The sequence below is a fragment of the Carassius gibelio genome, chromosome B18 (genome assembly GCF_023724105.1).
Source record: "Carassius gibelio isolate Cgi1373 ecotype wild population from Czech Republic chromosome B18, carGib1.2-hapl.c, whole genome shotgun sequence".
NCBI lineage: Eukaryota > Metazoa > Chordata > Actinopteri > Cypriniformes > Cyprinidae > Carassius > Carassius gibelio.
Window position 1 is genome coordinate 6,800,491 of NC_068413.1, and position 14,931 is coordinate 6,815,421.

General features: G+C 38.2%; 1 protein-coding gene across 3 annotated transcripts in view; it reads left to right on the top strand.

Annotated features, from left to right (window-relative positions):
• Positions 1 to 14,931, top strand: part of LOC127977809 (cadherin-13) — a 281,167-nt gene that overhangs the window by 226,969 nt on the left and 39,267 nt on the right. For all 3 annotated transcript variants that reach the window (XM_052582947.1, XM_052582946.1, XM_052582949.1), the window contains 2 exons: positions 8,565 to 8,747; positions 9,891 to 10,144. In XM_052582947.1, the coding sequence (XP_052438907.1) occupies positions 8,565 to 8,747; positions 9,891 to 10,144 (437 nt within the window). The remainder of the gene's footprint in view (positions 1 to 8,564; positions 8,748 to 9,890; positions 10,145 to 14,931) is intronic.

Consider the following 14,931-nt stretch of genomic DNA (forward strand, 5'->3'; position numbering starts at 1 on the left):
CCTAAATATTAATAATCTGCAAATTAGGAGTTTGAGTCCAAAGTGTGACCCAATAATCTTACTTGGTTTTAGAACAGAGCCATGGAAACTGTTGGACCATAATTGGGCTGTAATCACTCTCACTATGATGGTTCTTGACCTTGGAAAAAGGAAATTAAGGAAGGACAGCCAAGATGTTCCCTATCAGTCCTCACTTCTTTGCTTTAAGACTTTGTTCATTGTGTGCAAATAGAGCCATAGCTCACTCAGTATTATTATGGATTAAATCATTTTGACTCCCACTCAATTTTTTAGTTAATGAATGACCTTTTGGTTCTGCAAACAATCCTTCTTCATTATTAGTCTTAACAAATTTTCCCAGTCTCTTTTTCAGTTTTTCCTTTCCATTTGAAGAGCAGCTAATAATTCTAGATGCCAGCGCTGGTGTAAGGTGAACAGTATTGTTAACAAAGTCCGTTTTAGCCTCCATATTATGTACGTGAAATTATTTCCCATTCCCTACTCAATCCATTTCAAGAACCATCAATTGTCAATTCCCACAGCTACACCAGCAATTATTGATGGTCACGGATTCTTATTTCTGGATTTTGTACTGTTTCTGACTCATCTATTCTCAGTATTTCTTACAGTTCCTCTGCATAATATTGAGTCTCAAACTAATTTCTGAAAATGTCTTTTGTTTTTAATGATATTTACATTCCATTAACAAGTGCTGTATATATGAATTGGTATATGAATGCATAATCCTATGGGGAATGTAACATGTCTTTGTCTTTGACAAATATATATGTGTGTGTGTGTGTGTGTGTGTGTGTAATTACACAGTCTTTCTGATCCACAATGCACTTCTAATATTGTTAAACACATGCTAGAAACATCATTAAAGATTTCAACATTTTCAACAGATCAAATAATTCAAGTAAGATTAACACTTCAGTTACATATTAGCATGCATATAATATTCATATACTGTACATTTATATTTGAACAGCTTATTAAGCACAATATTATTATACAAAGTTTTATCTATGTATGTTTTGGACATTTTTTTCAAATTAATATCAAAGCACCACCATACAATATTTTTCCAAGAAAATGAATAAGACAGCTATTCAGTTAGAGCTTAAATTAATTTACTCAGAATATGCTAACATGACATGTCAAGAGAAGGAAACCAGCTTCTAACACTGTGTAACCCTTTATCAAATCTGCAAAGTCATTTCAGCATATTTAGCGTGCATTAATATAAATGAATATTTCTCATCAGTGCGTATGACAGCACTGAGCAGTCTGAGCAGTTTGTATAATGAAAACACCAGACCACATTATAGTTGTTTAGCATATTTCATATTATGCTAATATTTTCTTTGGAATCTCTTCATTTGCATTCCTGCGTTTTAAATTGTTTACAAAACATGTTCATCTCACAATCCAACAGCTCACTTTGCCAGCTTGTTAGTTTTTGTTTTGTTTTTTGCCATGTTTATGTGTTTGTAAGTTTACTCATCATAAGCTGCATTTATACTATCTGTTGCCATGTATATGTCATTTTCGTATCCAGCAAGAATATGCATATTCAGTTGAGGGATACTGACTGGATAATGTCTTCATTTGTCACACAGTATGAGCTTGAGTGCCTAGATACATCAGTTTAGTAAGAAAGTTAAAAAGAACATTGTATACAGAAATTTCTATTCATTTATTTATTTATTAAAGCAGTAAAAGCCATGACTCTATTGGCCAATAGGTGATATACTGATATTTTGTCTAATTAAGGAACGTTTTAATCACTGTATACAGAGTAAAAGTAACTGCAACCCTTTCTAGTACAGTACATTTAACATTATCTACTGAGAGAGTATGAGAGAGAAAGTTTTATTTACTAAAGTTTTCAATTAGCAGATATTAGCATGTTTACAGTTCTGTTGTGGAGGCCAAGTCAAAGCTTGTGAAGTGATGTGTGGGTTGTTTGCTTTCATTCGTCTCATGGTTTTCATTATTTGGTTCACTGAAGGGTTGTTATATTTGAAAGCACTGTATTCAATATTTTGAATCAATTTGTGTTAAGCTTCTTTTTGTTTGAGACTTTCAGTTACATGCGTAGCGCTCATAACTTTATAGATTGAACCTTCAGCTCAAATTGACGCCAAGAAAGCATTTTTTTAAATGCCCTGGAATCAAACACTACTCAGAAGAATTAGAAAAGCAGAGAACAATAGTTTATCAGTCTTAACTTCATTAGAAGACAAACGATGAGCTTGTTAATTTTGTCGCTCAATCAGGACTTTAAGTGTGCTTGTTTTTTGCTTTTTTACATTACATTTGAATGTAATAACCCAGACTTATACTAATTTCAGTTTCATACTACAGTACACACACACACACACACACACACACATATGTATATAGTGGCTGGAAAAGACCAGTAAAGAAAACCAGTTCATAACCACACACTTGATTTGATTAATTAAGTATCTTTTATTCTTGTGGAGATTAATCTACAGTGAGAGCTGCTGAACGGTTACTCATATTGCAACATAGTTTTATTAATATTTAATAGATGGAAATCATGGTCACATTTGTTTGGATGGTATTGTTTAGTATTAAAATACATTAATTCTTCAAAAAAAAAAAACTTCTGTGTAAACATTTTGTTGCAAGTTTTTTTTTATATTACTGAAATAACCTCATTATTTAGTTATAGAATTTAATTTATTACTTTCTAAATGTTTAAAAGAATGGTTAATGGAACCAAAACTTGAGTCTGACTGAATTAAATGTTGAAGTGCATTTGAGATGCAGTCGCTTTGATTTTAGCACACTGAAATGACTTCATTGGATCTGTTTGGAAAATAAATGATTTTTTAAATTGTACTGTCACACACCATTACACACACATAAATGTTTCTACCTAGTCAAATTATAACACTGCATAAATAAATATTTCAAGATGAACAAAATCACAGTTGTGAATGTTTTATATTTTAGTCTTTTTAATTAACAAAGCAACAAATTGAGTGAAACGGAATGATAGGGGAATGATTATCTTTATATTTTATGACAAAATAAATGACATTTTGATGTCTCCCACTATCAAATATACAGTTCTTATTTATTTATTTATTTGTAATTTTAACACTTTTCAAACTGATTCAAAATGATAAATACTGATAAACAGAATTTTTTGTCACAATCTGCATCCCTTATAAGATATTAAACAATTCTGTTCTCTTAATAGAATATGATTCCATTTAACATTTCATCTTCAATCCTAAATGTAACACTACAAGTCATAACTCTGAGATTCTTTTATGAGTCCCATCTGTCCTGTGAAGTCCAGCTGGCAAATAATGAATTACAGAAGACATGTCTTCATAAATAAAATCAGCTGTGTAAGGCAATTTGTGAACATTCAGGGATTCTCATTTCATCTGGACACAAACACACGCATATATGTCCTTAAGGATTAAGTAAATGAAGTAGCGTGTCAGTTATACACATTGCTAGATAACAGGAGGACAGACAATCTGTTATCTGTAGTTAAAAATGTCTACTTGCAAATCTGTCATACAGTTGGTAAGAAATTTGCAAATAGGCTCAAAAGTTGTGTACTATATATCTTTATATGTATACAAAATTAGAATAAGCACATCTCAAATTATAGTGAATTTAAAATTGTTTGCTTAAGGTGCCTAGATAGTGTACAATAAGTATTAATGTATAAAATGATAAATTAACAAATTGCATGCTAGGTTTATATGGCAAAATTAGCAATACTATATCACGTGATTATCAAGGTGGTTTTATTAATTATTATGCCACAATACTGATGTACTATATTTTAACAAACTCAGAAGTTTGTACTTTCCATCATAAGCAAAATGCATATTTACAGTGCATAGCAGAATGAAACAAAGTAGGATGCATCACTTAATTTTGCAGGTTTGGAATTTATTTTGGTGTTTAGTTCCATCATGACTCTTACACACCTGCCAGAAATTTTCAAATGATCCCAAAGACATTGATTAACAGGTTCAGGTGTGCTTTATTAGAGTTGGATCTAAACTCCGAAGATTGGAAAATCTCCATAAACAGGATTAAAACCCATTGGACAAGCAATATGCTTAATTAAATGTCTACACGATTCATTAGTACACATATATTTTCTCTGGTTAAGAAAGTTTTAAAGTGCAATGTATTGACTTAAGCATAATTCTTTAATTATTAATCCATTATATTAAATCATTTACATAAGACCTGAAACCAACCTACTAGCTACACAAGCTTGATTTAATACATTAACCAAATTCCAAAATGTATCAGACTGCCAATAATAATGTTTCAATTTAGCATTGCCAAGATGGGTGATAAAGCAGATAACTTTAATTTTCAGCATAACTTAAGTCTTTTTAAAACTGTTAGCTTTGCACTTACAGCCTATCTTTGAATTAAGTAAATAAAAAGGCTCACTCTCATTCTGTCTTCTATGGAACACAAAGGAAGGTATTTTGAAGAATGTTTTAGTTGTTTTAGAGACATTTATCTATTTAATTTTTGTGTTTCAGAGAGCATAAGTAGGTTTTACAGTGACATGAGGGTGAGTAAATTAATAAAGAATGTTCTTTTTGGGGTAAGTTATGGCTTTAACATAACTGCCATGTTTAGATCCATTCTTCAGACCTTCCCTCAGAATCAGCACTAAACATCTGGATGGCCCTTTTTTATGTTTTTAGAATCTGTTACCATAATTTTTGACGAAATAACTCATGCTGTAGGGGTCTCTGGCTCCTGATGAAGTCTGTCACTCTGAGAGGCTCTGAAGTGAAAGTGTATCATTGAGGTTACCTGTGGCATTAAAAGGCACCTGTATTGTTTTCCACAGTCACACCAGGAGAGACTCTTCACACAACTCTTGCTGTCAGAATATGGCTTCTGGAGTGCTTTCACCTCGAATGCGTTCCCAGTTTAGCTGAAGCAAAGTGTTAGTTTCTAGAATCTTGTTAAGCTGTTAAAACAGCACGCAGGTTTTTTTCTCACATTCACAGTTTTAGATGTGCAATTTGAGACGTGTAAGTCAGGCAGAGTTTCTCGAAAGGTCATGAATGTTGATTTGATTCCATGAACAGATGTTAAGACGAATTGGGAGTTACAGTATCAGGTGTGAATTTTCTGAGCTATTTGTTACTAAAGCATTAAGCACAACTTAAAACAAATCTCCAATGATGCCTTCACACTGTGCTACATTATTGATAATGAATGGCATGCCAAATAATCCCAGTCATTCATGGCTTCCGGGTCTCACCACATCAGTGCCTCTGTAGAAAGTGATTTATCTTTATCTGGCCACACGCTTTCTCCCTTCCTCATTTTCCCAGTATTCTGGTGATGGGGGGCTTTTACTAGGCGACATCCACAGTACCTCACACATACAAACCCACCCCGTTCCCTCAGTTTTGGGGTCTAGCCTCGGGGTTGATAGCTTCTCTGTTTGTCTCACTGCTGGTTGCTTTGTGAACTCAGAGGGATTGGGGTCTTATCAGTGGTGTGGCAGGGCCAGGGTATCAGCAGCCAACAAAGATTGAATACATCCATCTGAGCGCTTCACTGCCCCAGATGATTAAATGAAACACGACTGGTCAGCGATGTGGAGATGCACAGTTCGAAGCTGTGTGGACATATTTGCGTCCCTCAGTAAACATTTGTGACAACCTTTGTTTAATTGTTTATTCCACACATGATAAAATCTTGGTTGATAGCGGAATCGTATCTCCTGCCGCTGTGATTTTGACAGTGATACACCTGCAGGGCTCACTGTAGACACAAGGCTCTCATTGGAGCTGAAGTAATATGTAAGTGATGTAATCGCTTCATGGCCTTCAGCAGACAGGTGCAATCTTGTCTGCTTCGAGACACCCACAGGTTTTAAAGACACTGTGAGCTGGGCTTGTGTTTCAGAAATGAAAAAATGAAATGGAGATCTATTTTCAAGAAAGGATGAACCATGGCTTATATGTAAGGCTGACTCCAGGAATTTCTGTTTTTATTTTTTCCCTTCTCTCTCTTGTAAGGAACAAAATCACTGGGTTCTTTCTTTATATTACTAAATAAGATATTCTTATTTGGAGATGGGCTTTAGAAATGATAAATCTATATTTTCAGATTGTAACAATATTCCCTTTGTAATCATCGGGAAGAAGGAGGCGGGAACCGGCGCACAATCAAAAAGCATTTTAATAATTCATAAATAAATACAAAACGGCGCACCAGCCCCTCACGGACGACTGGTGCGCACAAATAAAAGCCACAACATAAAATAATGTCCCAGGCCTGGTCCTCTCTTGTCCTTCACGGTCGTCACTCCAGTTTTATATCCTTCCATCTCCTACGTGGGACTCGATACTAGCGGTGGGGCTCAGGTGTAGCTCATCTCCAATCACTACACCTGGCCTCACTCCTCGTTCCCACGCCTCTCGGCCCCGGCCCACTCGCCACATACCCCCATCGCCCCTCGCAGGCCGGGGGGTACTCCAGAGACTGCGCTCTACTCCCCCCCCCCCCCTTCCCTCCGGGGGAGACCGCTCACGGTGACCTGCGGGAACCTGGGGGTAGGACAGACGAGGCGAGAGAAAAGGAGATGGAACGAGGAGGGACAGGGACGAGAGAGGGGAGAGAGAAAAAAAAAAAAAAAAAAAAACAATCCGGTTCCCAGACGCACTGCTGCTCGGCCCTCCACCGGCTGGGTGATCTCCTCCGCGGTGCCCGGCGGTGGCACTGGACGGCCCTCGGCGGACGGCACGACACTCCTCCGCCGCCCGGTGGACGGCGACGGCTCCTCCGATTTTGGGCAGCGGCAGGAGTCCCCCGTTCCCTGCCCCTCCGGATTCCGTCACGGAGGCGGCAGGCTCCGGCCCCCTGGCGAACGGCGCCGACTCCTCCGCTCCCTCACGGACGGCAGCCGCCCCTCCATTTCGTGGGCGGTCGGCAGCGAGCTCGCCCGTCCCCGGCAACTCGCTCCAGCCCACCGCCTCGAGCGTCCATGGCGGCACATACCTCGCCAGCTCGAGGGCACCGCGGATTCACCACAGCGGCGAGGGATCTTCAGCAGCGCCTCCCTCCTTCTCCCGGGCTTCGGCACCACTGTAACAATATTCCCTTTGTAATCATCGGGAAGAAGGAGGCGGGAACCGGCGCACAATCAAAAAGCATTTTAATAATTCATAAATAAATACAAAACGGCGCACCAGCCCCTCACGGACGACTGGTGCGCACAAATAAAAGCCACAACATAAAATAATGTCCCAGGCCTGGTCCTCTCTCGTCCTTCACGGTCGTCACTCCAGTTTTATATCCTTCCATCTCCTACGTGGGACTCGATACTAGCGGTGGGGCTCAGGTGTAGCTCATCTCCAATCACTACACCTGGCCTCACTCCTCGTTCCCACGCCTCTCGGCCCCGCCCCACTCGCCACACAGATATAATAAAAAGACTGAGGCTAGAAGTCACCACCTGCATATAATGCCTGATATGTCTACAGCAGATTGTGCTAGCAAGAATTTTTTCACACATAATTTGAAAAAGTGAGAAACTAAGCTTGAATGTTGTCAACGTAGATGTGCTTTAATGTCATTAAGGATTTTCTTTACTGTTAATACTGGATGATTTACTACTTTTGCTCAAAAGCAATAAGCGTTAAATTAGAGAGAGGGCCTAGTGGCAGTACTTCAGTTCCATGGGGGTTTAAACTACTTTGGTTTGCTTTGCAAACTTCTTTAATTCATCCAGCCCCCCAGATCCGGCAGCACCCTCTTCAGGATGCTGATGACCTTTACATCTCTCCCCCTATACCCTCCCCACTGGACAGATCTTATAAAGGGAGTGCATCCCTGAGGCATAGATGGGGTGCTCACTTCACAAGCCACTAAACAGGAATGATAGCTGAGTTGATGGGGACCAAAGCTCATCTGGCCTTTCTAGGAACACTTCCTCACCCCAAACAGGCCTGTGACATTGGATTGGACTGAGCAAGGACTATGGAGATTTGCAGCATTCTGAATGCAGTGGCTTTCCTCCAGTGACAAAACAGAACAAGAGCTGTTTCATATAGGCTTAGCTTAAGCCTTATCTTTGACAGAGGGACAGACAGAAGGGTTGGAGAGAGGTGGATGTAAGACAGAGATTCTTCATGTACAAAACAAGGAAGGAAGGACTAAGCAGGGATTGAATTGATGTAGCCGTAGGTAGATCAGAGCTTCTTTCATTACTCAAGGTAGTGCGTGGTTAGCTGAATACAGTAGGCGCCTGTCCCACTGGTTGTGTTAATCTCTGTAAACATAAGGGCCTCAATTGTGAAGATCTAGTCAAAGCATTCATTTTCAGTTAAATTAATTCATTTCTACAACCAGCAACTCCTCTTCTGCTTAGAGACTGGAAAGAGAATTATTGATGTTGATTACAGACTACAATTTACATGTGATATAATGAATTCTAAAGTTTTGCTGTAATTTGATGTCTTGGTTTTCAAACATTGGCAAATGTTTGACAGATCAAACAACCTGTGCTGTAGTTCCAGGCATCAGTGAATGAGGGATCAACTGGCGTGGTAGTGAACCTGACGGTGGATGACCGAGATGACCCTGCCACTGGAGCCTGGAGAGCCATCTACTCCATCATCAATGGAGATCCCAACCAGAAGTTTGAGATACAGACCAACCTGGACAACAATGAAGGGATGCTGTCAGTAGTAAAGGTGCGCAATGTATTTTTCAGTTACTTGATTTTGTTTTATTGGTAAAGGCTTTAAGATTTTATAATTCAGCATGAACCTACAAAGTTTTGGTTATCAATTGAGACCTTGACCAAGTATACAAACAAGTTACTAAGTGTTGATTGGTAACTAAAACTTAAAGGCCAATATAGGATTTGCAAGCAAGCCAGGTAAAGGTAAAGGGCCACTGTCCTGTAGAGCAGAGATCTTCAACCCTGCTCCTGGTGACCCACCATCATGCAGAGTTCAGCTCCAACCCCAATCAAACACAAATGAACCAGCTAATTAAACTTTTCAGGATCACTTGAAGGATACATAGGCAGGTGTGATGAACCAGTTTGGAAATATACTTTGCAGGATGGTGGGTCCACAGAAGCAGGGATGGATACTTTTTCTGTAGAGTTTAGCTCCAAACGACGGCAAGCGGCGGTCAGTCTACTTTGTTTGGGGTTTTCCACTCGTCTCACGTATCTCGCTCACATCGGCAGCAGTTTGCCTGATTTAACGTTGAATCGGCATCGGCGAGAGTGAGACCTCTGATTGGATGTTCAGTTTAACGATCGAGTTAGTGCAGAGAATTAAAGCAAAAGTGATGAAAACAAGCATGTGAATTAATGCGGTACAGACAGAAGGTTGTTTCAGATGTTCCATGATCTTTCCCAATCATTCCAATACCCTACGCCAATGTTTTCATAACATGAGCTGCTTAGAATTATTAAAGTTATTAACCTTTCAGCTTACCAGAATAGTGGCCCATCCAAATAAATCACATCTGAACCAGCTATTTAAGGCAGGGTTTCTCAAATCTTGCCCTGGAGGGTCAATGCACCGTCAAGTTTAGCTCCAACCCTTATCATACTACCTGTGATTTTCTAATGGTTCTGAAGACATTAGAGATTAGCATACTCAGGTGTGTTTAATTAAGGTTAGAGCTAAACTCTGCAGGAAAAGAGCCCTTTAGGAGGAGGCTTGGATGCCCCTACTCTTGTTCCTGTTTTAAAAATATACCTTAAGTTACTTTTGACAAGAAAAAAAAAATACTAATTGAAAAATAATGGTGAAGAGTCATTAGTCTGATATTTGTTAACTAATTGCTCTGACATAATTCCTTTTGTTTTTCCTCAGCCTTTGGACTATGAAAGTTCAATGTTTCACACACTGCTGATAAGAGTGGAAAATGAAGACCCTCTGGTTCCTGATGTTGTGTATGGCCCCAGCTCTACAGCGACAGTTAACATTATTGTTATGGATGTGAATGAAGGACCAGTGTTCTTCCCAGATCCTCTGGTTGTCATCAGGAGAGAAAACATTCCCGTTGGGAGCTTTGTTGCCATTCTGAATGCTACTGACCCAGACTACCTACAAACACAGAGCATAAGGTTGGTAAAGTATGACAATGGTCTTCAGGTTTTGTTCTTCTGGTCATATAATGCTACAGAGACTGTTGGGTAGACTTCAACTGACATTGTCTTAAAAGGTTGTGTCGTAGGAGCATCACTGGTACATAGAGTAATCTCATGTGCGCCTTTCTGACCAAGTGAACCATTTCTAGAGCCAATGATGCTTACAGTATGTTCTTTTTCTGTAACACTGCTTCTGTGGTAGACATGGGAGGGATAACTTTTACAAACACTGAAGCAAATGTCACATAACTTTTCATTGGATTCACTAACTGATCAATGCCTTGGACGAGCAGGATAGCATGACCCATGTCACTTAGACATGTCTCAATGTGGTTATTCTTGTCTTACCGTGCTTTGTCCTGATTCCAGCATGCTTGCTGTGTTTTCAGTCATGTTTGACATTTGAGCACACAACTCTGCACGAAAGAGTTTGACCATCTGTGCAGACATTCATCTTGCTGCCCAACTACATTATTGACCAAGTACTTTGAGCTGTTCCTCTAAGAAGATTATTAGAGACTTTTGACAGATCATTACTTTAATGTAGCTTTTAACTTTCCTTGAAGCCTCATTACCTTATCATTAAGGTAATGCAAAATGCAAACATACAAAATATTAGCATTTATGTGTTTGACAGATGCTTTTATCCAAAGTGACTTACATTGCATTCAAGCTGCACATTTTTTAAGTTCTTAATCTCCCTTGGAATCAAACCGAGGACCTTGCTGCTTATACCTCCATAAATGTTTGCGCTACGGGAAAGCTAACGTTTTAATATCAAGAATCAGCTTTGTGCGATTGAGCACCTATTCTCACACTCTTCCTCTGTCCCTCCTTTGTTAATTCCCTCAACCGTGTTTGCTGTTAGTGTGGTTTGTACACATTTGCATTTCTTATGTGATCTCAGTGTAAGCTGTGCCACGCTTGTTCAGATCAGGAGAATTTAAACAGGCTCCTGTGATTCGTCATGTCCGCTTAGCGTGTATGAAACTCACAGTATGAAACTCGGTGCGCTGCTGTGATCATGTGCTTTGCCATTATTGCTGCTCCATCCTGCTAGTTAGTGTGAGGCCTCCTCATCACAAACCATATGAGCTCTCTCCCTTCTCTTTCTAATTCTGTCCTCTCTTCATTCTTTATCTCTTCTATATCTGTCCTCTCACTGTCTGCCTCACCTCTTTTGATCTCCTTTTGCCAGTAAAAGGCTCTTTGAAGTACCATAGCTTTCACCTTAGGCTATAAGTGGCAGGACTGAGTTAGAAAAAAAGAGCACGCTGCAGCAAAAATGAATGGGAGAGACAGAGGGAAAGCTTGAGAGAAGCTCTCTGTCTGTCTGTCTTGTTTTTCTATCTAGTGTTCTAGTATCTATCATCTTTGTCTGTGTCTGTCTGTCTGTCCATCTGTCTTGTTTTTCTATCGAGTGTTTTATTATCTGTCTATCTATCTATCTATCTATCTATCTATCTATCTATCATCATTCTGTCAGTTGGTCAGCCTGTCTGTCTATCAGTTTTTCATTCTGTCATTCTATTGTTTTATCTTTAATTATCCCTTGTTCTGCTTATCGTTCTGTCATTTGTTCTATCCATCTCTTTATCACTCTATCATTTTTCCACTTTTTTTCTGTACCTTTGTCCCATATTCCCTTTAACACAGTTCTGATATGGCATGCATTTCTTTTAAGGCTTATATTAGCAGAAGCTGCCCCAAAGATTGCCCCCTAGCAAGGACAGAGAGTACAAAAGAAAGTGAATCCCCATTGAACTGTTTTTCTACCTGTGTCCCATGGTAAGGACTGCATCGAGAGAAAAAAAAAACAATTGCAATCAGGCATCCTTGATAAAAGATGAGGATTAAAATGGCTGCAGAATTAATAAATTATCAAGAAATTCGTGGAATTGTTATTGTGAACAACAAGAGTATTATAGACCTTTGATTTGAAGCCTAAATAAATGCTGGTAAAATATAAAATGAAATAAAATATGTTGTAGTTGTTTCTATAGTATTCGTTATTGTAAAAACATAGGAATGGTTCAGCTTCTAAAAGAAAAAAAAACTATTTTTAGGTCTTGTTTGATGTCTGATTCTATTCCTTTTAATTTATCCTCTAATTTAGTTTGAATATTCCAGATTTTTATTTTAACTGACAGAAATGGCAACGATTTTTCCATACAGACATATTGTTCTCTTGATTTATCATAAAAAGCTTATACAGGAACCATAACATAATAATGCTTTTCACATCCTGCCAGTTGTATCTCTCTCTATTGATAAAAGATAACAGGGAAATGGTCTAGAGGGATTTATTTATTAGTTTGTTTGTTTGCTGCTTATCGATTCAATCTTTTTGTTGAATCACAGGAAATTTCCAGATCCAAGAATGGTGTGATTGTTTAGTCTCTAGCAGTCCATACATTTAGCTTGATACTTTTGTGAAATAAAACCCACTTAAGGATAATTATGCTTTTCAATGGCTCTTTATTATAGACATGTTTGGAGCTTTATCAGACATTCCTCTAAGTGTCAGACAAGGTTAGGATTTTGGGGTCTCTGATGTGTTTGCTCAAAGGTTTTTTAGAGTTTTCTTCCATCCCCACCCCTTTATTTAGCTCTGTCAGGCTTGTCAGGATAAGGTGAGCTGTGCATCATTGCTAGCCTGAGGGAAATCACAAACACAGACACTATCAGAATTATGGGAAGGCTCGTTGGGTGCAAGCTCCCTCACCGCCACAGGTCGTTAGGAGTGATGCTGAGGAGACGTCTGTGAAATACACTGGGTAGAATTTATAAAATTGATTCAATTCTGTTTGCATTAGCTTATGTTAACAAAGTTGTAGTTGTTGAAGCAGTGGTTTTTTTGGGGTCCAAGAACAACTGAGTGTGCAATCTTTTTCATCCACCATTACGGTTTAGTCTCTTTTTTTTTTTTTTTTTTTGCATGATTTTTTCATCTGTTCCATAACAATCAATGCATAATAATTGGATATTATAGTATTCCTGAGCAAAACAAAGAGGATCTTTAATGAGCACGGTCATATCTCAGTCTGTATTGAAAATTCTAATAGCAGGTCTTGGATAATGGCTGTTCCCCAGCAGAGTACCATCCACAGTCAAAGTGTAGTGCTTTCCCTTGGATCAGTGCAGAAATCCCAGTCCAACTCTGCTTCAAAGCTCTTTGAGTCGATCTTGCTCCAAGAAAAAAAAAAAAATGGTTTCAGAACAGCCCTGTATACATAATTCTGAGTTTGTTCCTCCCTTTGGCTCTGCTGCAGTTTAGAAACTCTGAGAAAAAGAGGAGAAAGACTCTAAAAAGACGTCCGAAGCCTATTTGTGTAGGAAATGTTTCCCATCTCTTTATATACCCCCCATAAGACACTTATTATTTACGTATTCTACACCTACAGTACTATAAATATGCCACAACTTGCTAGATATATTTCTTATTTAAGAAATGTATAGAATGTAAACATTTTCTATTTCCTTTTTTTTTAATATACTACCGTTTAAAAGTTTCAGAACACCCACTTTTTCATTTTTTTTTTATCTGACATTTATTCATAATTCAGATTACTTTGAAATCAAATCACATCAAGTAAAAATAAATAAATAAACTGAACAAAACGGAACCAATTACATTTTGTAGATGAAAAAATTAGTAATTGAATCTTTGTGTAAAACAATAATTTAATTCTAAATGCATAAAATCAAGCCCCATCATTTTTCATTCTGAAATGCATCACATTGTGGATTGTGAACAGCATTTTAATGTTGACACTATCTACTTGCGTATTAATTTATTAAAAAGAGAATTGTTCTTTAGATGTACTGCAGCTGAATTAATTCAAGGTCTTTTGTATGGTTTTATGAGAAACCATTTCAATGCATGTTAAATGATGATTCAAGATTAATTCTACACACCATAACAATTCCTCATCCGACTGAAATATTAAATATCTAATCACATTTTAAAGCAGATTTGAGTGGTAATATTGTATTGGTGCGCATTTTATTTCTTTATATGCGGGTTAGAGTGTTTTTGAGAAAAAAAAAAAAAAAAAAAGCATGTTAATGGATGTATCTTTGTCAGCAGTGAAAGCTGTGAAGTGATGCCACTGCTTTGGACACAGCTGTGTCATCTGATTTAGTGAATCGCTCTCACACCTGCACTACCACGCTGTATATTTAACAAATGCACATTTGTATATCACAGCCAATATGCTGGATGATATTTAAAGTGACTTTGTTTGTTTGTTTAGTGATGTTAAGTTGTTCCTGACATTGCTGTTCAGTCCTCAGTGCAGGCTGGGAAAGTTAGTGATAGTGACATTAAATTAGATGCAGAACATGTATTACTTTCCTCTCACCCCTTTGCTCTCCTGACCTTCAGGATGTGACTGAGCTATTTCCTCCTCCGTCGTATCTGCATCCGTTGCACCCTTCTCTCATTAGTTGTTTTGGAAGTGCAGTGCTCAGCAAGTACTGAAAGATAACAGGTCATGTCTAGATGACAGGCCAGTTTTCTTCTCATTAGAGCAGCGGATCTCAACCTTTAAATCTTCAAGGTCACCTAATGTCAAAGGTCCCCTCTTCAGGCTATTATTTTCCAAAGTAGAAGTTTAAACTAAAACAAGTAAATGTTGTTAGTGCATGATTTTTGAGAAGACAAAATTAGACATCACTGTAACTGAAACTCACTTGCTTTGCTCAGCTAGCCTAAAATTATTAAAGGAAACATGGTTAAAAATCACAAAAAAATGAAATTT